This window comes from Ambystoma mexicanum, chromosome 12 (genome assembly GCF_040938575.1).
Source record: "Ambystoma mexicanum isolate Mex_15411 chromosome 12, UKY_AmexF1_1, whole genome shotgun sequence".
In the NCBI taxonomy this organism is placed as follows: domain Eukaryota; kingdom Metazoa; phylum Chordata; class Amphibia; order Caudata; family Ambystomatidae; genus Ambystoma; species Ambystoma mexicanum.
In genome coordinates this window covers 376,279,507-376,304,729 of record NC_090936.1, presented here as the reverse complement: position 1 = coordinate 376,304,729, position 25,223 = coordinate 376,279,507, and the positions used below count along the sequence as shown (strand labels likewise).

Genomic DNA, 25,223 nt, shown 5'->3' with positions numbered 1-25,223 from the left:
CGGGTTCAGGGGGAAGGTGATAAAGCTAGTCAGTTATTGGTGTGGTTATTACGGCAAGAACTTCTCGATCACTGATAACAGATTTACAATCAAGAAGGTGACTTGATTTTATCACAACAGAGGATTAATTAGGTGTTTCAGAGATATTATGAAACATTGAACACCAGTGATGGCACATCAGAGGAGGAGGCAGCAGATTTATTGGAATTGGTATATTTCCCAGATCGTCTGAGGATTCACGGGTTGAACTTGATGCAGCAATTGAGGCAGAAATGCTGTGTGCTATTAGATCCATGCAGAGAAATAAATCGCATACCAGTGGTGGATTCCCGATTAAATGTTATCTTATGTTCTTGGAGATCCTGGTACCTCACTTACAACCAGTTTTAGATCAGACTTTTGAAAAAGTGGTTCCTCCGGAGATGATGCAAGAGGAATTGATCACGGTTCTCCAGAAAGCACTGTAAGGGTGTGGAAGGAGGAGATTGCCACACAGGTGGCATGCTTTTGGGCAAAGACTTTTATTTGTAGGAAAAAGGAAGAGAAAACCTATTCATCCCTACTCTAAGAGGGGTTTCTCTGCTTAAACTAAATGCCAAGGAACTGTCAGAATGTCCGTAATTAATAAAGTACAACGTCCAGTGTCCAAAATCCTACTTTGATCCCTAACACTTGAAAATAACACTAAATAGCATGAAGTCTTTTTGCTCCAGAAGAATGACTCCCTTCTTCTGGACAAACAAAGTTAAACACAGAAGGAGGAATGTATACCTTCCCCAGGCCTTTCTCAGGCTGGTTTCACACTTCAACAAAGTAGGGGGAATGCCTCACTTCCCCTGGCCTCTCCGGCTTTCTTATTCAGCCTCTCCAGCGGCTCAGTTGTGCAGACCTGTACACTCCCCCTGCCAGGTACTGCCATGAAGAAGATGCATGTCTGAGGAACTCCTCCTCAGTAAACTGGGTTTCTTCCAGTATTGCTGGTATACTTCCCTGCCAGATATACTGTGTCCCCACTTGTGGCTCCTCAACCCTGTCACAAAGGCTTCTCATATTTGGGTCCCAGTCCCCTTTACTTGGCATTTCCTTCTCTCGTTCGGGTTCAAGACCCCTTTATAATACGTTCTCGGGTCCCAGACGCCTTTGGCTTTCTCATGTTTGAGTCCCAGATCCCTTTACGGACTGAGGTAGTCCCCGTACCTTGCTGTCAAGGCTTCCGTTCCTTGGTGCCGATCTTAGACCTCTCCGAAACTCTCAATGACTTTCCTCCACTTCGTTCTATTCACGCGCGCCCTCTGGTGGCTCCACTGTACTTCTCCGAAGCCAGCCTGCACATTTTGCTTTATCGGCAATGAAGTGTTCTCTTGTGCCTGGACCACCTTCTCCTGCTTGTCTCGGTCTGCCGATCCTTGGAAGGCAAAGAGGGAACATCGGATTTTCACCGTCAGCATCCCAGTCAGCAACGTTGTCTTCATCTTCTCAGTCTGCGGTATTGTGACTTTGCTCGCGGTGCCTCTGGGAGGGACTGACCCTAATTTTAATCCCTCTTCCATTTTTAAGCAGTCTCCCACTGCGGTACTAGACTGTTCATTAAAGTTGCTTTGAGGCTTCTTCATGGCTCCAACCTCTTCTTAATCTCAGTATGTTGTAATGAATGTCCAATGGAGTCAACCCTACTCTTCCTCGTCCCAGTACTAGAGGTATTAGTCGTCTGACACAAGTACATAGGAAATGTTGCAGGGTTAGAGGAAGGTAAGGAAAAAGGTTGGTAAGGGTTTGGAATACCATGTCTGCCCATGATGTCCTCCCTGTATCCCAGAGGGGGAATACCTTCCCATGAGATCCTCCCGTTGAGTACCATCCCCAGAAGGACTATTGGTTAGCGACCTCACCTCCCTGGTCTCATGAAAAGGGTCTCCCCTCCGGGAGAAGGGACAACATCATAGGATTCATCACAGCACATGAACATCTGAATTATTGTGACTCATATCGACCCATATCGTTTATATGTGGATGTGAAAATCCTAAGGAAGGTTCTAGCAATTAGATTTTCCGAGGGGGTGCCGGGACTGGTCCATCCTAACCAATGCGATTTTGTGAGGGGGCGTAATACAGCGATGAACTTACGTCTACATCATATTATGGATCAGGTGAAGCAAACACACGATGTTCTAGCATTGGCATCACTGGACGCAGTTATTTGATTCATTAGAATGGACTTGGTTTTTAAAAGTTCTGGAAGAATTTGGTCTGGGCTCCGGTGTGATATGGTGGCTACGATTGATGTACAAAAACCCAATGGCCAGGCTAACAACGGGGAGCTCGGTATCGTCTAGGTGGATTTTGGAGAGCAGCACAAGTTAGGGTTGTCCGGTTTCTTCGATCCTATTTGCAAGAGCGTTGGAACCCCTAGCTGGTTTTTTTAGGAAATATATTTTAGAGACTGGCATACAGACAAGGGGACTTGTATATAATATATCCTTGTATGCAGATGATATTTTACTTTATGTGAGTAATCCATTGGAGAACAGTCCGATTATATTGGAAGTTCTAGATAACTTTAGGAAATTGTCGGGATTTTTGATTACTAAAGAAAAACAGTTTTGTTTCCATTGGCGGGTCTGCATAGCTGAAATGGGAATGCTCTTCCGGACTAGGTGTAATTGGAATCCTTTAAATATTTGGGTATTCAGATATTCCATGAGATGAAGGAGACATTTGTATTTAATACGGGAAGAGCGCTGTCCGGAATCGGAGATGCCTCGAATTTTTGGAAGTGGTTACCACTGTCATTGATGGGAAGGTTAGCTCTCTGCAAGATGGTAGTACTTCCCAGGTTGCTGCATTCCTTTTATACCGTATGTGATAAAACAGGTATTTTTCAGCATGTTGGATGTAAAGTTTGGGGAATTATTTGGAAGACAGGCAGGCGCCGGGTGGCCATGGCAACGCTACACCGGACATGTTGGGAGGTGGGGGTTGAATCTCCCAGACTGAGTTATATTTTTTTGCTGCTCAGCTGCAGTTTGTAGCTGGCTCAGGTAGCTTCCTGGCAGGAGAAATATTGAGCCTGCTGGGATCTATCCCGAGATATAGACAGGGAATCGAATTATTGTGGAATCCCATGGAAAAGAGGGGTAGTACGAATATATTTCAAGTTTTGCGTACAATATGGGGAACATTGCTAGTTAAATTTAAGGTTAAAGGGTTTTATAGTGCGGACCTACCAATAGGGTCTGATGTACTCATGTTGACAGCAATGAGTGAAGTGGATCTGGCAACCTTATGGGAAAAGGGGTTAGAATAATGGGTGATCTTTTTATGGAAGAGAAATGAATTACTTTTGAGTAGTGAGATTTCAAGGGATTGTTATCTAACTTGCGCGAAAATGGAGAGGAGACTGGTGCAGTTGTGGGGGTGTATTCCAATGGAACCGGAGTCGAGTCAGGTGATACAGACAATATTGTCATTGGGGGAAGGAAGGGGAAGCTTTCTAGTCTACATAAAGCATTATAGGATGCAAGACCTAAGGAGGATCTAGTGATTAAGGGCAAATGGGAGAAAGATGTGAGTTTCCTGATCTCAGGTAGGGAGTGGTCCCCTGTGTGGGAACATGTGAAGAAAGTATGACGAAATGCGTGATTTCAACAGACACTATTTAATTATCTACATAGGTTATACATGACCCCAGAGAAATTGCACACTATTGACCCTAAATTGTCGCACGATTGCCCATGATGTGGAGGAGGTGCAGCTGGGTTTTGGCATATGGTGTGGGATTGTTCCAACATTGCGACATAATGGGATGGAGTGCTGTCCCGGGTTAATACTTTAATGAATGGTGCTTACGCTCGGATGTAGTCTGCTTGTTTATGGTGACGGATTCATGGGGGTAAGAAGGACAAGACCCGGAAAAGTATAAAACAGTTCATGCTGATACTGGCTAAAAGGCATTGATATTTTGGAAATGTCCAAAAGGCCAGATAATACAGCAATGGATAGCCGATGTTAGGTGGTGGGAACTAGCAGAGGTAAAGATCTTACTGAAAAATAGAAATCTGGAAGAGGAGGAGTGGAATTGGACTGGGGTCAAATGTTAAATGAACTAGCTTCCTCTTCAGACTTGAAATAGTGCGAGTCCCAATACTAGTGTTAAAAAAGATGGGAATGCACTGGAGGCTATAAGGGAGATGGGCTGCTATTGTGCAGGTATTTACAATGGGATTTAGGGGTAACGGGAGGTAGAGGGCTGGAGGAGTAGGGGGAAGGAGCAGAGAGTGGGGGGTTGGAGGGAAGACAAATGTTTTGTATTGTGTCACGGGGATGTGTTTTCCCCTGCCTTTGATCTCTTCCTATGGTAATTGTTAGGCTATCTGTGCAGCTGGCATTCTGTTCGGTGCATGTAGTTGTATGACATGGAATATTGTAACATCGGATAATAAAAAGATGTAATTAAAAAAAAAGGTTGACAAATCCAAACTGAGATACTCACACACTACTTCATATTTCCCTGTCCTCAGACAGCAAGCAGAGCACTACACTTCTACAACCAACTTGTAATCCACAGCTATTTACTAATGCAGCCTTGGGCAATGTGCACCTGAGAAATCCGCAGTACCCTTACGTAAGGCACCTATAAAACCTACATGCACAGAGAGCTCAGGGCACTTGCGTTCTGTAGGCATCCACCGAAGAGCACAGCAATCTTGCATTTTCACTCTCAACCCAACTAAACAATCCCCACCTACACTTTTTCAGATCCTCCAGAGCACCTGACGATCAGGCAAATAGCCAAGGTGTGCAGTAAAAATCCTAATACCATAGCATAACCTATCCAAACACTGCCTGATCCATAGACGGCCATTCCCAGGCTTAATAATGCCTGCTGCCAACTAGATTGGGTAATTGCTGACACGCGTCTTGATAACAGCTTGATCAAATGTTCATTGCAGGGTTCAACGATTACTGCTTTTCTAGTCTAGCAAGAGAAGCCAGAGTTGACTAAGAGATGCTGATACAGTCTCTCATATAATATCTAATGTTGATGGAGATGTGGTATGTGTGCGTTTTGTTCTTAGTGCCACATTTTAGCTGAAGGGTTAAAAAGAAGCTGTTGAATGGGGATCTTGGTTGACCAATGTTTCATAGTTTTCTCTCAACTCTTCATCTGCAGCTATTCAAGCGGCAATCAAGCTACAGGTAGAGAACAAGCCCTCGCTGCATGGTGACCTGAAGCTGAAACGTAGACAGCAGCATGAACAGAACAGAAAGAAGACACAAGAAAAAGAAAGGGAACTCCAGAGGCTACAGGAGGAGAGGGAGAATTACATAAAGGCTATCGCTCAGGTTTGGCAGCACAAAGACATGTTTCATCCTTGGTATTCTCCTTATGGAGAAACATTTAATTTTAATAGTTGCATATGAAAACAGATTCAGAGGTAATAACAATTAACATTGTTTAGCAATAAAAATAAGAAACTCTTTTAAACCATATTGTGCTATTCATCAAGGAGTTAATTTCATATTATTATGTGGAACATACTCCGAACAATCAAGAAAATTAGAAATCAACAGTATGACATCAGGTGAAATTGCAGCTGTAGCGAAAACAACACACATCAGCTGTTCACCTAATAGCATTTCTGTTGAGGCATGGAACAATCTGTTTTTCCTATTCGTCTTATACAAGGTACAGAACAAAATGAAGTGAAAATCTGTTTCTATTGCATGAGGGCCTTTTGGTAGTTGGATATCATTTTGATCATCCAATGAAGGAATATTCATGTGGAATCTAACACAACAGGCATCCTTCTGGGGCAGAGGGGATGTTATTCAACTCGGATATCGTTGGCTCCCACACCAATTTATATAGCAAATTGAGTGATGTTTTAGGCCCTACCTTCCCAACTGCAAATGTTTAACAAATTACCCATGCCTCAGAGACAAGTTTGACCTTGTTGGAGGTCTTTACTAGGAATTCGAAGTTGTCATTCAAAAGATCGTCAAAAATTAGATCCAGCAGGCAAGACTTTATTTGGGCCAACCATTTCCAGCAGGGGCCTTCTATGGATCTAGCCACATCCCAAAGCGTGTTTTTAAGAAGCACCACATCTGGTCAATGATTTATTCATAAGCAGAATGAAGGCTTTTGACAAGCCTCATGCACTATTGGTTGCTACTTCTAAATAGAGCGGAACGTTTGGAGTACTCGTATGGAGAGGCACTAATTTCTTTAAGAAACGTTTTTGACCCGATTCAAGCTGTTTAATTGGGCTATGAGCCCACAGTTCTGAGCCATACAAAATGGCAGCCCGTGCCTGGACTTTTTAAACCTCGACTGTTAGGTGACGCAAAAGGTGGCTCCTCCTCTCTGGCTTAGTATACACCTAATACACTCAATTTGTTGGAACCACGACACATTTGAAGTGAGCCTGATGCCAAATTAATCAAACTGGCTACCTTGGAAACATTACATCATTAAGCCCAAATGTTACTATTTGGGTCCTTGAGGGGATGGCAAGCCTTTGCAATTGTTTTCAAGGTATTTATCTTTATGATGCAATGTTTACAGAACATCTGCAGGATGTGCAATTATATTCAAATTCCCATCAGGGATTTTGATAAGACATTGTCAGCTTACATTAGTATACCCACCTCCAAGCCCTTGCATTTTTTCAGCTAATTCCTTTCTATACCTTAAAAATGGTAAATGTGCGAGAATGGAGAATGCACACTTGTTTCATTCAACATTCACTACAAAGGGTTCCGGCATTCACCCCCTTAGTCTATGTTCTTATTCTACTGTAGCTGAAACATTTCCGAAAGTGTTAAGGGGACCTGCAGATTTTATTTTTGCGTAGTCCAGTTGAATCCTGTCCACACGATCAACCACCAATTTAAAATCCATGGACATTTTAAAAAGTGACATTTACTGTTGTATTCTAAATGTATGGTCATATATTTGTTATCACTTTATTTCCATTGGCCCAGTCCTCGAGTCATGCCAATAAAACATGGCATAAATCTATACTGGGGAGTACAGCACTGGGACAGGGCAATGATTCTCAGAGTGGAGCAAGTGTGTCAGTTAAAGACTGACCAACCTTTTCCATAACTACGTTACTTCTATTTTCTGTGTCACAGTACGGATCTAAAACCGGAATGAGTTTAGCGTAAACAGTTAGGAAATGAGTATTCAGGTCCAACTTAGCCCATTTAATTCTGCTTCTGTTGTTAACCAGTTATAAATCTGTAATTCTTGTGTTTTGGAATACATGTGACCACACCACCCCTATTAAGGAGGGCAGTTACAGTAAGTGGATCATGATTACTTTCAAGTCATGTCACTACTTTCAGTCCAAAAGCCTGATGCCAACTATCCATATCCAATTGAACATACTCAATATGTGAACTAATTGACCATTGCTAAAAGTAGCAGTTGTGGCTCAAACACCAACAATCCTGCCATTTCCAGCTCTTAAACCTCATTCAAAAAATGAAGGTGGCCAACATGATAGCATCAGGATGCTGACATTTGACTAGATATGAAGCAAACTTAGATATACTTCAAACTTTACTTTCCAGGCAAAGTCTCAAATTGTGCATTCATGTCGCCAGCCACCATCAGCAAATAATCATGGTGTAGTTGTGAGATTGACCTAAAGTGGTTCTAATTTCTCTTGTTGTTTGAGGTCTAACATTACCCCTGCGGTACCCCCTACCCCCGAGGGCCTCAAAAAGATATGGAATAACTGCTGTTTCAGTAATCTCGCTGAGCAAAATATTAGACACATTACATCTTGGCACAGCATATCTACAGCTGTAACAGAAAACCTCAAACTTGTATCCAAACTGTTATCCCAAATTGCCCATCCTCTGCTGCCCGTGCTTGCAGGAACTTTGAAATTCTGGTATGCTGGCATTCTATCCCTCATTTGCTGGACACACATTTTCTGGTGCATCTCAACAAAATAAAAAACTGAAGGTTGATGGATGGAAGGTTCACTCTGGGCAAGTCTCCAGATTATCGAGTGGTTCCCCTTCTGCAATAGCTCAGATGGGCTTGAAAACGATGGTGTGGAAGGTTGCTTAGAGCAATACCAGTGGTTAAGATAAATTCATAGCCTTCCACACCACTTTTTTGGGGGTTATAGTTTGTCTCAACAAAATCAAGCTAGTCTTCACCCTGCATTCTGGCTAACCAGTAACTGCAACATTTCAGGAAGCCATTAACCCATCACCAGTAATTTGGATAAGGACCCCCAAGTGGTCTTTATGATCACCAATATGGGATGTTACAGCATCAATCAACCTATAATAACAGTACATACACTAACTCCAGGGTTCTCATAGCTTCCAGCACAGGTGATCTCCTCCACCAGTGCCCATCCCGCTCTTCACTGGGCATTCTTAGTCAGTGTTCTTAACAGTTTCCTTGTGAATCTGGCTTTCGCGGCCAGCGTCCCTGGATTTGGATGTGTTCATGGGCTCCGGGACCACCACGTCCTCTGCATGGTCCCACCTCCAGGCAGTCTACACTCTGCATTTCAGCGGTAGCGTCTGCTCTGCGTGGCTCCTCCCCTGCCATTCAGCTCTGCGTCAGGGAGTCTCCTCTACCGTCTGAGGACCTTAGCGTTTTTATTGGAGCCTCCGTAGTAGTATGCTATTGATTATAAGAGAGCAAATCTGAGTAGGATTCAGCAGTGGTGTCAGTCAAATAAAAAGGTTGTGTTGGATTTTTAACTTCTGTGGCCATATATAAGCAGAGAGTGCAGATTTCACAGTGGTTTTTCATACACCTCGGGAGTGCTCAACAGCTAAGGTGGAGTCACTCCCAGTGAGGTCCTACTTGTCCAAACCCCTAGGGAGAGTCTTGCGAAGGAGGTTCACCTTCCTAGCCTCAATGGGAGTGGCTCCCGCTTGGGGAAAAAGGGACTAATTTCCCAGATTCGTTACACAACCCAGGTTGAAAAGATGACAATAAATACATTTTCTGTATTCTATTGCTGACCCTATGTTATTGAGTTCTCTCCATTATTTGCTTAATTGCCAGACATTCATTCTTTAGGGGTTTTTGACAGCATTGTATTGTTTAATTTCTGTAACTGTGTTTTCTCCGCTACAGAAGATAATTTAATACATTTTAAAAATATTTGTGTTATCACTTCTTTAAAAGTTGACAAATATTCTTTTCTTTAGAATCTTAGATGAATATTCTTCTGTTGATCATTACATCAATGCACTCTTGTAGGCTGTATATGGAGAAGAGAATAAATATCTCTATGAACATTCAAGTCTGTCTTAGACTATATTAATATTAATTTAATTTGTATTTCTCATAGTGCAAAAAAGGGGGTACGTACCTTATTTCATTTTCTAACTTTTGGAAACTGTTCCCATCACTATTGTGATAAGTTTGAAAACAGGACTTTTTCTTAATTTCTGCGAAATTGAAAAACAGAAAACAGGGAGAATATTCATTATAAACCTCTTACACCGGCTCAATTTTCACTTAAGTCGAAGGAATAATGTATTCTTCTTGACTTTGTTGTCCGTCCTTGAACTGCAAATAATGAAATATATAGACCTTAAGATATTAGATTGAATTGGGTTAAACATCTACCATTATGACATTCTTGCTGCTAGTGTAATTGATTCCTTACCTTTAGTATTAGCCACCTCGTCTTCTCTTAGCACTACTTTAAGTCTGATAATGGAATTTACAGCCAGGAGGTTGTCCGCAAAATGACCGCTATTTAACATGGTGTGATAACATCATTGTGTAAGCGCTCATGTGATCACCATCTTTGTAATTCACTCATTATTAGAATCTGTACTTTTGATTAGATTTCCGCCTCAACAGGGTCACATGTAGATTAATTAATCCTGTAATTTATATTTTACCTATTTAATCTTTGCAGCCACTGATGTTAATGTCATAATTTAGATTGCCTCCAATGTCACATGTCTATTGTTCTATGGTTTCATTTTTTTAGCCCAGTAGTTTCCGTGCAGGCTAAAAATAAAAATGAGGAAAATGTTATTTTAGAATTGTAGTACTTTATAAGAGGAGGGGTGGTATAAATTATATCTTTGTGATGTTATTCCATTCCACATTTTCTTTAAAGTTAAGCCCAACTATATGGATTTGGTTAAAAAAATGTATTTCTGTTCATTTTTTGTTATTGATGTGTTGATCTAGTGCTTTAAACTTCTTAAGGATGGTCAATGTGAGTTCCTGACATGCCTTAGTTAAATAGTGCTTGATTAATTGAGTTGTCATTCGATTATTTTTCTTAATACACCTTGCATTTTTGTTCGTTTTGCCGATCTACCTCAAACCGCATCAGCATGATATCATGTACATAACATTTTTGCTCTTAGTTTGTGAAGTTTGATATTTACCACTTACTGAAAAGGCCTATCTCAATTTTGTTCCTTATGGTGGAAAACAGTAATTTCCAAGATGTTTACTTGGGTATTGCTCATTGTATAGGTAAATTGTAAATAATCATTTTGTGTAGTAAGCCAATTAGCAAGCATGACTGTGTCCTCCTGTATTTCTTGCATTGCAGTTCCTCCTATTCGTAAATAGAACTGCCCTAGAAATTGAAACCAGTTTTTTGTTAGAGCTGGCTCCATAGAACACAATATAATAGAATTGGGGACTGGGTGGTCATCAGTACTTCGAAATAATGTTTTTCAATCATGTATAGAGTTGCCCTCTGCGGTGTGCATGTTTAAGAGACTCAATGTCCATACTTACAAGAACATTGGAAAATGAGTCCAATTGATGACCGTCTATCATTTTGATTGAGCTTTTGGTATCTTGTATGCAGCGCTTCATCGAACTTAACATAGGTCTGAAAGTAAGTGCCCACATATTTTGACAGCGGTTCAAGGATGGATGACGCACCTGACAATATAGGTCTACCAAAAGGATCTAAAAGTAGTTTATGAACTTTGGGAACTATGTAAGAAAATGGTACTCGTGCCATTTGTCTCACTAAATAGTTACCTTCTTGTCTGCTAAGCCATTTATTATTATTATATGCTTTTTCCATGTTGGTCTTGATTTCTTTTAACATGGTATCTGTAAGCTCTTCACTCTGTTTCTTATAACTGTTTTCATCAGCCAATAGTTTTTTACATTCCTCTATGTATGACTTGTGGTCCATGACGACTATTCTCCATCCCTTGTCAGCTTTTCTAATAATATCCTTATCGCGGCCAAGAGACTGCAATACATAGTTATATTTAAACCCACCCACATCCTCCAACTAGCTTGCACCTTCCTTCTTAACTTTACTTATTCCCTCCAACTCCATCTTTCTCCAACAGCACACTTCACTCATCTCTAAACTCACCCACCTCCTCTGACCACCTTCCTTCTTTTTAACTGAACTAATCCCCTCTAACAACTCTACAATGTCCTCCTCTCTAAACTGCTCCTGGGCTATAATTCCCAACTTGCACAGGCATATAGTACCCTGCCCACTCACACACTTCTTAAACTGCCCCATGGGTTTAGTACCCAGCTGACTCGGATATAATGCTCTGCTCTCTCACCTCCGTAAAAGGCCCTAGGGATAAAGTGCCCAGCTCGCGCTGCTCCTTCCCCAACATAAAATCTCACCAACTCCCATCCAGACTCTTCTTCTATGATGTCCTCCTCCTTGCTCCACTCTAGGAGTTATTTCTCTCCAGCACTCTTCAGACAATATCCAGTCAGATCTCCTCCTCTCCTCCAAATGCGCTTGGTTGTCTGTCTTATTACAGTGTCCAAACTCCACCCCCTGGGGTGGTCTTCAAGCTGAGAGTTTGCAGCTATAAATTCCCTGAAATCGCATCTGGGTGATTGGTGGCTTCTAAATTGCCAAGCTTTGTGCACTTTAACTTTCCCTAGCATACGAGAGATTAGTACCAGCGGGGGGCATGGTTTCATCCTCACAGCCAATGAGGAGAGTCGCAACAGGGGCTTTACCCCCTTTTTCACATATATATATATGCCCCTCCAACCTCTGCCCCACTTACCTTGCACTGCTCTCCCTTGCCGGCTCCGGTAAAAGTAGTGTTCCCAGCCCATCCCAGACTACCCGCCATGGATTTGGAGATGGGATTACGTACAGTTCCCGTCTCCCCAATCGATGGTGGCCATGCTATTTTGTAGGGTTTTTTAAGTTGTCCCCCCGCTCGATTATATTGCTTAAATCTATAAAAAAAAAGCCAGAAGCAATTTTTAAATTCGGAGGGTCATGTGAGTAAGGGCTCTGCTTTCACTCCTCTGTTTCTCAAATGGTAAAATAAATGTATTTACATTTGTTTTCCCCTCTCTGTAACTGCTTCTGTGCAAATCTGCTTTGATAGAGAGTGAAGACTGGTTTTAAAAGTGTGATTTTATTTTTTAGGCATTCCCTCTTGTTTCTGTTTACATTCTCGAGTGCAACAGTTCGTTTCTTGCAAATCGGGGTAAACGGAAACCCTTTGAAAGTACTTCAGAGTTTAACTCCAGTTCAAAGAAGGTTTAAAATTACATACCAACCACTGTGAGAAACCTGAAGATGTCTCACCTGCTAGTCCCCAGGGATCTGTCATCCAGGTGGTCAGGACACGGCCGTCACTTTTGGATCCAGTTCCTGGGGGCGGACCAGTTTGGGAGGATCACCAGGGTGAGGGGTCTTTGGGGAGTGAAAATGAGACACCGGATGGCGAAACACGCTAGCCCCCTTCCCTGTAACACCTATACCCCATCCTACCAAGTAGGACACTTAGGAACTCAACCCCCTCCCCCCCGTTTGACAACACAAACATTTCCTCACAGACAGCTAACTACAAGAGAGAATGGACTAACGCCTGAGCCATATACATGACATGTCCGAATACAATAGTCAGGCAGTGTAAGGAAATTACTGCTGACCATTACATTCACATGACTTCCATTACACTTCCCGACACGGATAAAAGGCGGAGCGCGAAAGCACACTCTGAGCAAGGCAAAGCACACGAGGAAGCAGAAGTTCCAAGATGGCAGTTTAATAAAAGACAAAAGACGGCAAAACCGAAGAGGATTGCAAGGAGGGAAGTGCCCTTGACCTTTTAAGACCAGGAATCAAGGCTGAAGAATCCTGCATTGTGTGTTGGAGGTATCCGGGGCTCTCCTGCATCGATAGTGAAGGTGAGGAGAATTGTTTGCTGCTGTGCTACTGTCCTTGGCTCCTACAACAAAGTAGCGCTGTTAAGTCAGCGCAGCCGGTGAGTTGGGGAGACTGATACCAGATCGGTCTGTGTTGAAGCAAAGGTTGCAAGCTGCAACATTGTGTAGTGAAAACTGAAGAGAACAGTGTATGAAGCATATGTGGCAAGCGGCACAAACACAATTAAAACAGCCAATGAGTGATTGAACTTTGAATCCAAGATACAATACCGTAGACAAGAGTGGTCCGGCACCACTTGGGTGCTCATTCGAAATTCTCTGATTGGAATCCAGCTGACCGGTGGCAGATGTGAGGAGTGATAAGGAATTGTGAAATCGAAGTGGACCTGCAACGGGTCAAATAAAACCCTGTGCACATTCAAAAGGCTTTGATAGTTGATGAAACAGTATATGAAGGTGGTCTGAGCCCGGCAGAGGGAGATCAGCTAAAAGCTTTTGGTTAAAGGAAGTTTGTGTGAAGTTACATTGGAAATTGGAATTGGCCCGAACTGGCGGTGGGAGGCTAATTGATCATTGTGTTAAAAGGGATTTGAGCCTGACTGAGGGGAATCTGGGAATCTGTGGGGGATGCAGGGTAGACGGCGAGTCACCCGAGAATGAATATCCTACGAGAAATTGGATGCATAAATAATTTACAAACATTGTGTTGAGGATCTGAATCCGGCTGAGGGGGATCCAAGGTGAATACTGAATCACCTAAGAAATGTAGTGCTTATGAAAATCTGAAAAGGGCTTTTTGTGTGTTTGTCACATCAGGTCCTCTGAATGAAGACACTTTGAAAGACAAATGAGACTTGGGCACGGAAGGCCCTGTTGCTAATGATTGAACTGTATCCTCGTGCTAGAGAAGTCAAAGACTGTGCTAAGCTTGAGTGTACCACCTTGTCCCGTGCTGAAAACGTGGGGAAGGGAGGCTAGCGGCCTGAACATCCTGACATATAATTTTGTGAATACTTTTTTTCTTTTGCATACATAATTTGCCCACACTATTTGTATTTAGAGGTAAGGATTGGCAATAGGTTTATTAGCATAGGCCCTTTTATTTTGACAAGACACTACTAGTACTGCGTTGTTATTATTTGATGGTCGTAGCTTGCTCCCATCTGTAGATTTAGGACTAGATGGCCGTTTTTCAAACCCTTTTTAAGTTCAATAAACACCCTTGTACTGTGGTCACTTGTGTTTGTCCATGCCTTCCTTACACCACTCTCAAGTAGGTAAATGGAACTGACTGGAAATCATATAAATAATGTTGACTAACCTGGCATGTGTTCTTATAAGCTACAAATGCTTTCCAGGTGAAGTAGAGCGCAAGATGTGTGTCTGTAGATTTCGTTTTCGTAGTGTTCCTCATGCTGGCACTGTTGTTCAATGAGATGAAATGCTTTGTGGTGCTTGTATGCGAATAATGCTGTTAGAGTAGAACAATGTGTACTGTGGCTTTCCTTCTCTAGCTGTCACTTTAAAAGGGACAATGTGCTTTGTCTCTTCAGCTGTTTGTGGGTCCCTGCAGCTTGGGTTCATATGATCAATTCTACTCATCAATACAAATTGTTTACTGTATTGGTCTCCTGCCTTTCCATATACGTATTGACTATAAAGGGCATATACATGCTTTCTAGAGAACTCGCAAATTACATCTCCACTAACTGATATTACTCCTGGAGGTCATTCCCTGTTCCCAATTTTGCAACATACTTGCCAGGTACAGACAGTCTGCTTGATATGAAGAGAGAGCTGTACATTGTTTGTTTATTCTGCATATGTCAAAAGACAACTGAGAGAGGAACAGGAGAGGAAGGATGGGAAAGCAGAAGAGTGCACAGGGGTCGTAAGCCCATGGCATCTGCACCATGTATGGTAAAACTGGTTATTTGGTTGGGCAATTCATCCTCTGTGGTAGAAACAGTCAATCATCCAAGGTAGCATGGCTATCCTGGAGAACTCTGTGGGCACGTTGTTTGGGTTACAGAGGTGACTGAAGCAAGCACTTCCCCAACTTCTCTCTGTCACTTACAATATTACCAGCCTGCTTCAAGGAAGCAAGTGTTTTAACAATCCAAAAGAACCCTTTGACTGTCCCCAGTAATTTTACAGCAAAGCTGAGGAACACTTCCCCAGACCTGATTGCACTATGAAGCGCTGAAGAAATACGGACAATTAACACACTTGTATTTTCTAAATTGCAATGATAAATACAAACATGTATATCTTTAATGGTCCTTTATGAAATACATTTTGAAAAGTCACAAAGATGGAAACTTGCCCAAAGCTTTTCGGACCTGGGCGGACTCTGCGTCATTAAGCAGTAACATGCATGAACTGAAAACATAAGAGAAATATAGTTCTATCAAAAACAATCTTGTCCAAACTACTTCTAATGACAGCATTTTCAGGTTAAAAACTGAAACGAAAATATAAAATACATTTTATTTTTATTTTATTGTATAAAGCATGGACCTAGCACAAAAGCAGTGGAGCGCTGTACGGAGTGTGGGTAGCCGGAATTTGGACTGGCCTCTTTTAACAGTAGCGCAATACTGTGAGATCTGTGCGTTAGTGCGTGCATCCATTGGAATTAGTACTTGATCAGGTATTTATGAAAGAGCTGTGTTATGAGAGATTTGCTAAATTGGAGAATTGAGGGGGCATTCCAGCAGACACCGGGATAGAGTTTCAGAGGGTGGGTGCATGGCAAGAGAAGGATTGTTTGCGGGTCCTCTCTTTGCGGACGAGTTGTGAATCAAGCCGGTTAGTAAATTTGCTGCACGAGAAGCGTACGCCACTAAATATGCAGAGCTTAACCGCCAGGTACACTGGGGTGCTACTCGTGACTGCTTTGTAGAGGATACATGCAGTCTTGAACAGTATCCTGGCTTGGGGTGGAAGCCATTGTAGTCTTCGTATGATGCAAGTCATTTTGTCAAATTTCTGTGCTCCTGTAATAAGACTTGCTGCAGTGTGGCGGACAACTTTTAGGGGAGCCAAGTGAGCAGCTGGGAGCCTATCAGGAGATCATTTCCCCCATCGATGTGCAAGACCAGAAGGGACTGCACTACAGTCCGGATGTCCTGCAGCAGGATGAAGGATTTTATTTTTCAAAGGGTATAGATTCTGAGCCAGGATATTTGGGCCTTCTTGGCTGTGTGTTTCTGGAAGGACAGATTGCTGTCATTGGTGAAGGATTTTGCCAAAACTGAAAGTTGTGGATCAAATCCTTCTAGCTGCATATCCTTAAGCTATTGTTGGACAAGTTGTTTTATAGCAGGCGGACTGATGAGGAGGATTCAGTCTTCGATGGGTTTAGTTTGAGGCAGGCTGTCGAGATCCAGGACTGGATGATGGCGAGGTAATCGTGGAGACAAATGATGTCCTGCACGCTATTTACTCTCTTGTACAACTGAGTATTGTCTGTGTATTGGTGGATAGCTATATTGGGATCTTGAGTTCCCAGAGGCTCCATGTAAAGGTTAAAATTATAGGTGACAGGAAGGAGTCTTGGGGGACACCGCAGGAGACCTGGGGTCTGTTAAAACGCAACAAGTTCTTCTGGACAGCCTGGTGTCTGCCTGAGAGATAGGAGGTAAACCAATTCAGGACAGTGCCAGAGAAACCCATCCTGTCGGCAAGAAGGGAGAGAAGGATGCAGTGGATCGACGGTGTCCAATGCAGCCGTGAGGTCAAGGAGGATGAGGAGGCATGAGTCCCCCTTATCCATGATTTGGAGAGCATCATCACTACCTGGATGGTGGCTGCCACAATGCTACACTTTGGGCGGAACCCTGACCGATAGTCATTTAGGAGGTGGAGCTCTTCGAGTCTCGCAAATGGTTGTGTAGCAACTAGTTTTTACCAGATGTTGCCAATAGATGGGAGGTTCATAATGGGCCTGTAGTTGGCCAGCTCGTTTGGCGAAAGGGTTGATATTTTTCAAAAGAGTCGCACGAGACCCATCTGGAGGGTGTCCGGGAATTATCCTTCTGCGAGGGAGACATTGATGATGCTGAGTAGCGCATTGAGCCCATCAAATGTTTTATGATGCAGGCCGGAATTATATAATCAGAGTAAGAAGTAGGTTTGAGGGAGGCAATCATTTTTAGGGGATCCGGGGGGGAAGGAGAGCACAGAATTTGGTGCAGATGGGCAGTGTGCTTGCCGGGGATGCTAATGCTGTAAGAGGTTGATTTGATGGTCTCTCTGGTTTTTGTTTATTTTTTCATTAAGAAATGTGTTGATTATGTTGCATTTCTCCTGAGTTGCTGGTACCTCAGGGTCGGGCGAGGGCTTGGTACAATGCTTTATAACTTTAAAGATGGCTTTGCTTCTGTTAGATGCTGCTGCAATGGTGGTGGGGGTAGTAAACAGCTTTGGCCTCGGTAATCCGAATTCTACACTTTGCGTGCAGAGATTTGAGGTTGGTGAGGTCACCTAATTTATGTTTTTTGTGCCACTGTTGTGCATTTTGTGAAGGCTAGCTCTGGGGTGTAGCATGGGGGCTGATGGTTTGGTCTTAGCCCAGCTGGATGCTAGGGGGCATGATTGTCCACCAGTTTCATAGCAGATTTGCTGACTAATTCCAGGAGGCCCTCCGGTATTCCCTGTGGTGGGGAAGTCTGCATAGTTTGCTTTTAGCTCATTGACCAGGAAGGTTTTGAAAGAGCGACATTGAGTAAGGGGGCGTTTAGCCTGTCATTTGGGAGCCGTACTCGAGCGGGTGATTGATAATGGGATGGTGGTGTGGTCAGACCAGTGAAGTGGGATAGGCTCTGCACAGGCGATGCAGGGGGAGGATGTGAAGACTAAGTCAAGGGTGTTGGCTTTGTTGTGCGTGGATGTGAGCACAATTTGCTTAAGGTCCATGGAAGTGGTCAAGGTCAGTGCAAAAAGTGTGCTTTGACTGTGGCTGTCAGCCTGTGACTCTGGGATGTTAAAATCACCAAGAAAGACATTTGAATCCGCTAATTTGGCACAGGAGAGCAAGTTGGAGATGTCTGCAAAGAAAGAGTCACTCCTGTGAGGTGGTCTGTATATGAGGTGGAGGGTGGTGGATTCCTTGTGTGATCGAAGGAACTGGCAGGCGAAGGATTCAAATGAGCTTGTTCTGGGAGAGGGAATGATGGAGCATGGCCAATCGCCCCTGTGGATGATTGCCACTCCGTCTCCTACCCTTCCTGGCAGGTCGGCACGTTGGATGCAGTAGCCTTGGGGTAGGAGGATGTCGAAAACATGTGTGGAGGATGGTGTAAAACAAAAAAAGGAGAAGGCTCACGCTTTGAACCCTCCCGTCCCCTGCACACTATTGTGTGTTGGCTAAACCAACTACTATAACCTCGGAATAGTTAGTTCTGTTTCTAAATATCAATAATAGACCAAAAACACATTTTTGTAGAACACATAGGTGTGTGTATTTTGTTTTTAGGTTACAAGTATAATTTAAAGACAAAAACAATCACAATATTTTTGCAGAAAAGGAACAATTTTGAAGAAGTCTTGCTAATAGTCTGTTTTTCATTTGGCGACGTGTTTCGAGGATGAAAACCTCTTCTTCTTAGGCCTAAACAGACTGATAGTATAGAAAAAGTAATGTTGTAAGTGCCATGACTATCGCCCCAAGGAGAGGAGGTGGCAGTGCGTAAATCAAGATGCGGAAAGCTGCTTCCCAATAAGCGTGGTGGCGGTCAACCAAACGATCGCTGATGCTTCAACGCAGGGTTAGAATCATTTTCTCGATCGTACGGCTAAAGTTTGGATGTCGTAGAATAGATCGAAGACTGTGCCCATCCACTAATGAATTCTTGTCTCGCATTCATAACATGGTTCTCCCGGCTCTTCACCCGGAGGACGGTTTAAACATGCCAGATCCATCTTTTTCAACTATCTAGACCATTTTTCTGTTCCTATTGGAGCCATTGTGGAAATTCTGTGTTTTTCGAACAGACGTTGTCGAACTATCTGGACTAGTGAACATATTTCCAAATATATTGTCCTTGGTGAACATGCAGAAAATATTGTAAAAATATTGAGCCAGCTCAGGTTGTTTATTTGGTTGACCGCCACCACGCTTATTGGGAAGCAGTTTTCCGCATCTTGATTTACGCACTGCCACCTCCTCTCCTCGGGGTGATAGACATGGCACTTACAACATTACTTTTTCTATACTATCAGTATGTTTAGGCCTAAGAAGAAGAGGTTTTCATCCTTGAAACGCGTCGCCAAATGAAAAACAGACTACTAGCAACACTTCTTCAAAATTGTTCCTTTTCTGCAAATATATTGTGATTGTTTTTGTCTTTAAATTATACTTGTAACGTAAAAACAAAATGCACACACCGATGTGTTCTACAAAAATTTGTTTTTGGTCTATTATTGATATTTACAAACAGAACTAACAATTCAGATGTTATAGTAGTTGGTTTAGCCAACACACAAAAGTGTGCAGGGGACGGGAGGGTTCAAAGCTTGAGCCTTCTCCTTTTTTTGTTTTGTGATTTGTGGAGGTCTTGTGCCAGGATCTCAGTTCCTCCCCCGCACCTTAAATTATATTGACAATTGTTCTTGACTAATTTCATAAAAAGTCTACTGTACTAGGAGTGCACCAATTTTGGTACCTTATTAGGAGGATGGTGTAAACCATATTTCAGTGATGATCAGGGCATCAAGGTTGTATGAGATAAGGGAGCATTGATCAACATGAGAGGGTGTGTGCATATGGTCCATAAGTGTTGGGTGGGGGCAAGAGCAATATCGATGAGGTTCGCTAGGGTAGGGGGAACTCTGAAAAGTTTGCTTCTAGCTCATTGACCAGGAAGGTTTTGAATGAGCGGTGTTGAGTGAGGGGGCGTTTAGCCTGTCCTTTGGGAGCCATAGTCAAGTGGATGATACATAATGGGATGGCGGCGTGGTCAGACCAGTGAAGTGGGATAGGTTCTGCACATGTGATGCAGTGGGAGGAGGCCAAGAGAATGACTCGGGGACGTCATTTCACCAAAATGCCAGGGGTTTTAGAAGTGACATCATATGACACCCTGATGACATCACAGGAAGTGATGTCATTTGACCCCACCCCAAAGTGACATCACGGGAAGCAATGGAACACAACCGTTTACCCCTTGACAAAACAGGAAGTGTTCACACAGCATTGCTTCTAAGTACACTATGAAAAATATGGTTACAATATGAATATCACGTGATATACATTTCATACAAAAATGGATCACCATATGTATCGGCAGAAAAAACATGCTATAACTGCAACTTGCGAAAAGCAAAATACATAGTTCGAAATGGATGCTTATTCTAGTCTAAATACTTTTTGGAGGATTTTGTCTGCATTGTGAATTTGAGGTGTTTAAGAACAGAATAAATCAGGGACTTACCCCCTGAAGTGTGCCTGAAATAAACCTTTAATGAGTCTAGCAATTATTGTTTAGAATTCCAGAAACAAAATGATTTGTTATTCCTATTCTTTCTTATTTAGGGTCACTACTCAAAGTGTTACACTTGTAGAACCCCCTGATTTTTTTTTTTTAAGAAGCCTGCACAAGAAAGGCAGCCACTCTAGAAACATGGCATTGGCCACAGCCCAGGAGCGTCAATTTTTAGTGGTAGCAAGGGAGACCTCAGGGGTCGCATGTGCGACACCTGGCGACCCCTAAATGACATCCCTGGAATGACTCCCTTCTCTTGGCTTTGTTTGCACTGTCCACCAACACCATGGGGAATGACTCCCTATCCCTGGCTTTTCTCTGGCTTTTCACAATGCCAAGAGAATGACTTCCTTCTCTTGACTCTTACAATGTTCATCAATGAAAAACTAAAGTCTCTTGTATTCCCAAATGTCCAGTTCCCTAGTGTTAGGGGGATGACTCCCTCCCCCTAACCTTCTCAGGCTCTTCCAACGGGTTCTCACAGTATCAGGGGGAATTACTTCCTTCAGCTGACCTCTTCTGGCTTTGCAAAAACCACTCAATGCTAGATTGGATGCTTTCCTTCCCCTGTGCTCTTCAGGCTTTCTTTTGGCAGTTCAAAATGCCCGAGTAACGGCTGCTTCCCCCAAGCTCTCTCAGATTTATAGGCACAGTCAACCGAGTTTACTCCCCTGCGAGGTACTGTGACTATGATGAACAAGTATGAGGTTAGGGTCCAATTGGTCCCTTGTTTTCAGCTTTATGCAATTCCTTGGCAAGCCTTATTTAACCAATAATTAATGATCTTAATTTGTGCAAGCTTGGTCGCTGGGCAGCACTCTTGGTTTTCTTTTGGTCTGAAGCTGATCAGACTATAAACTTAATGCAACAATTTGTCTTTTAAGGAAAAAGACAGAAACCAAATGTCTTGCGCCCTCAGCAAACTTTTTAGTTGAAAAAAATATAAAATGAAATGTATAATCCAATTTTTATGGTGTATAAACGTGTTTATTTTCAAAATGATGAATCAATGTCCTCAAATCAATGCCCTCTACACGTGTTTCACTGTCTTAGGTTTCCAGACAGATCTTCAGGCGGGAATAACACATCATTTTTTCTGACTCATGTATCATATTCTTCAATCCTTTTTTGACACATTTGATATCATTACAAGAGAAATATTTGTCTGAAAATAGAGAAAAACATGTTTTGCTTAGTGTCCTTTAAATGTGTTGCAAGCACTTCTAGTATAGTTAACTTCCACACAATTTTTACTTTTCTAAACCTTTGTGATTAATTGCTCTTTTACAGTGTGGAAAAACGTTGAAAACAGATAGCAATTTGGTACACATATTGTTAGCACTTGTGTGCACTCGCAGTTTTTTTCTCTCTGACCCAAACTTCTATGTGTCTTGAATTCGCTTAAAGGAACGTTAAAGGAAAGTGTTCCCCTTTTGTTGTCCCAATTTTAAGTAAAGCTGGGGAGATAGAGGAACACCAAATCTGGTGAATTTGTTGTAGCATTCACCTTGTTACTATCACTTTTAATCTAGATCGTAAAGTGAATCTGCTTCCTTAGCGTTTCCTCTTATTACACTTATCTTCTATCCTTGTTGCTTTCACGTTCGCTAATTTCTGTGGTCATTCCTCTTGTGCGCGAGATCGTACGGCCTGATAACCGTTGTATTTACCTACTTGCTTTCGCTTATGTGGTTGTGCAAAGTCGCGGTCACGTGATGTATTACATCACGTGATCGCTAATCCTCCATTGTGGTTTGGGAACAATGCAGTGCTTCTTGCTGCTGCATGAACCCTTTATTGTAGATGCGCAGAAAATGTATCTAAACGGCTTTATGGTGTTATTGTCTATAATTATTTCTTCCGGTGCTTACTGTTGTGCGAAAGCGTGATCACTTAGTATTGTGTATCACGTGATCGCACCGATACGCCATATTGGTTTGGGAATTATGAAGTTCTTTCCCACACAATTAGCTAACTTTCTTGTTTTTAATTTTTACTGCTACATGGGTCCATTTTTATGGACGCTATGTAGTGCTACATGATAATGTAATGCTACTCTTTTACTTTTCACGTTCCCTATTATACGGATATGTATTTACGTGATTGTATGTTCCATAGGTTCGATCCTTTACTTATCTTTTGTTTGAACAAATGATTTTTTATGCATGTACTTTTTCCTTAATGGCATAAATTGTGTACTTACCTGAATCTGATTGGTAATGCTTAGTGCTTGCAACCTCCATTTTCATGCTTGTTATTGTTTGGCTATACATTAGGCTAACAACATAAGCATTAATAATTTTTGAATTTCAAAATATGATTTCAAGGCTGAACAAAAATGATTTTACAATAAATGGATTCATTCATTGTCCGAATTCAAGCCTGAATGGCAACTGTCCAAATTACAGATCCAAAAGGCTTCTCTAATTTTCAGAATTTTCTCCAAATTTCCTCCTCTTTGTGGTCTGACTTTTTCAATTCCAAAAAACGTTGCCATTAATGGGTTCATTTGCATGTTCTGTTAGGTGATGATATCCCAGTGGGTATCTTATGTCTTTATTGATAATTGCTCTCATGTGTTCTTGAATTCTAGTTTTAAGTTTTTTCGTTGTGCTTCCCACGTATGCTTTTTTACATGAACATATGATGACATATACTACTGATTTTGTGTTGCAATTGATGAAGTTTTTAATTCGGTATTTTGTTCCATTTGGCAAGGATACACTTTTTTTCCCATTGTCTGAATATTGGCAACTAATGCAGTTTCCGCATTTGTAGTTGCCTAGCAGAGTTTTTTTGGTCCACAATTGAGTTAGTCCTTCTTGTTTCTTTGCCATAAAGTGCGAATGGGTTAATATCTCCTTTAAGCTTTTCGCTCGTTTGAAAGTAATATGTACATCAACTTAAATGAATCTAGATATGTCTTGATCCATTTTTAATATATGCCAATTTTTCTTCAGAATGCTTTGGATCTGCATTGCATTCATGCTGTATTGCGTGATAAATCTCACTTTTTGTTCTTTTGCTTCCATCTTGGTTTGTTTATCTTTCAGCAGTTCTGTTCTTAGTTTTGTCTTTGTTCTTTCATATGAGTTTTCCAAATTTTTTTTTATAGCCTCTTTCACGAAATGTTTCCAATGTTTGTTTGGCATGTTTGTCATATTCTTGTGGTTCAGTACAGTTCCTTTTGATTCTTAATATTTCGCCATATGGTATGTTACGAATGATATGTTGAGGATGATGGCTTTTTGTATGTAAAATTGTATTTCCAGCAGTTGTTTTCACATAGTGGGCTGTTAAAATTCTTAAATTTTTGATATATATTTCTAGATCTAAAAATTGAATCCGATTAGGACTTTGGTTTGTGGTGAATTTCAGGTTGTATTGGTTTGAATTTAGATATGTGACATAATCATTCAGAGTTTCGATATTTCCATTACATATCAGAAGAATGTCATCGAAAAAGGGCCCCCAATAGATTATATTGTTAAGTTTGGTAAAGGCATTGTGTGACCAGGCGTGTTCTTTTTCGAAGTGGCCAACATATAGATTTGCATATGATGGTGCGGATTTGGCTCCCATGGCCGTTCCCTGTTTCTGTCTGTAGATCTTATTGTTAAACATGAAAATGTTGTTATTTAATGTGAAATGTAGCATTTCTAGTAACATTGCATTTTGATTGTAATACGAGACTGATCTGGTTTTCAAGAAATAGTTGGTGGTTTGTAGTCCTTTTTCATGTGGTATACTTGTGTATAAGGATGAGACGTCCAATGTGACCAGTAGATAACTTTGTTCCCAATTAATTTCTTCGATTTGCTGTATTACATGCTTAATATCTCTAATGAATGTGGTAAGACTAAGCACTAGGGGCTGTAAATGAGTGTCTATATATTTTGATATTGGCTCTGTGATTGAGCCAATACTGTTAATTATGGGTCTGAAGGAAGTAAAAGTTGTATACGGCTTGTGTATCTTGGGTATGAAGTATATAGTGCCCATTGTTGGGAATAGATTGATCAGAAAGTCTTTCTCCATATCTGTTAGCACATTTTGCTCTGCCCTATTTTTTACCATTAGAGTCTATTCAGATATCAATTCTGCTAATGGATTTTTCTTTAATTTATCATAGCACTGCTCTATGATGAACAATAAGGATGCTTCTTGTTACTTTCATGGGTGCGGGTCCCAGACTCTCACTTTCTGCTTTCTCCTTCTATCTGACAGACTTGATTCACTCTCCTGCCAAGTACTAACGTGCTTTTCCCAATAAGCAAATGTTCCTTTCGTCCTTTTGGGGTCTCAGACCCTAGATTCTCGGCTTCTTTGTCTTCTCATGCTTCTCTACCCCTTTCTTGGGGGCCCCAGTGCATCCCCTGCACCTGCGTACCTTTCCTTAAAATGTGTTGCTAATGTATTTGGCAAGTACAATCCTATCTTGTCTGATTGACGCTCATTCTGATTCTAGGTTCAAGAGCAGATGGAGGAGTTGATGGACAAGAAGAATCAGCAAACATTTGAACAACAGAAAAAGTTGCACCTTGCTTTGGAAAACCAGCTCAAACAAGCTAAAATGGTGAGTCTAT

At 41.8% G+C, this 25,223-nt stretch overlaps 1 protein-coding gene across 3 annotated transcripts in view; it reads left to right on the top strand.

Annotated features, from left to right (window-relative positions):
- The window catches only part of CCDC91 (coiled-coil domain containing 91), a 735,207-nt gene that overhangs the window by 253,789 nt on the left and 456,195 nt on the right, over positions 1 to 25,223 (top strand). For all 3 annotated transcript variants that reach the window (XR_011281774.1, XM_069628511.1, XM_069628510.1), the window contains exons 7-8: positions 5,171 to 5,343; positions 25,106 to 25,213. Coding sequence is in view for 2 of the 3 variants with exons in the window: in XM_069628511.1 (XP_069484612.1) it covers positions 5,171 to 5,343; positions 25,106 to 25,213 (281 nt within the window). In the remaining variant the exon portion in view is untranslated. The remainder of the gene's footprint in view (positions 1 to 5,170; positions 5,344 to 25,105; positions 25,214 to 25,223) is intronic.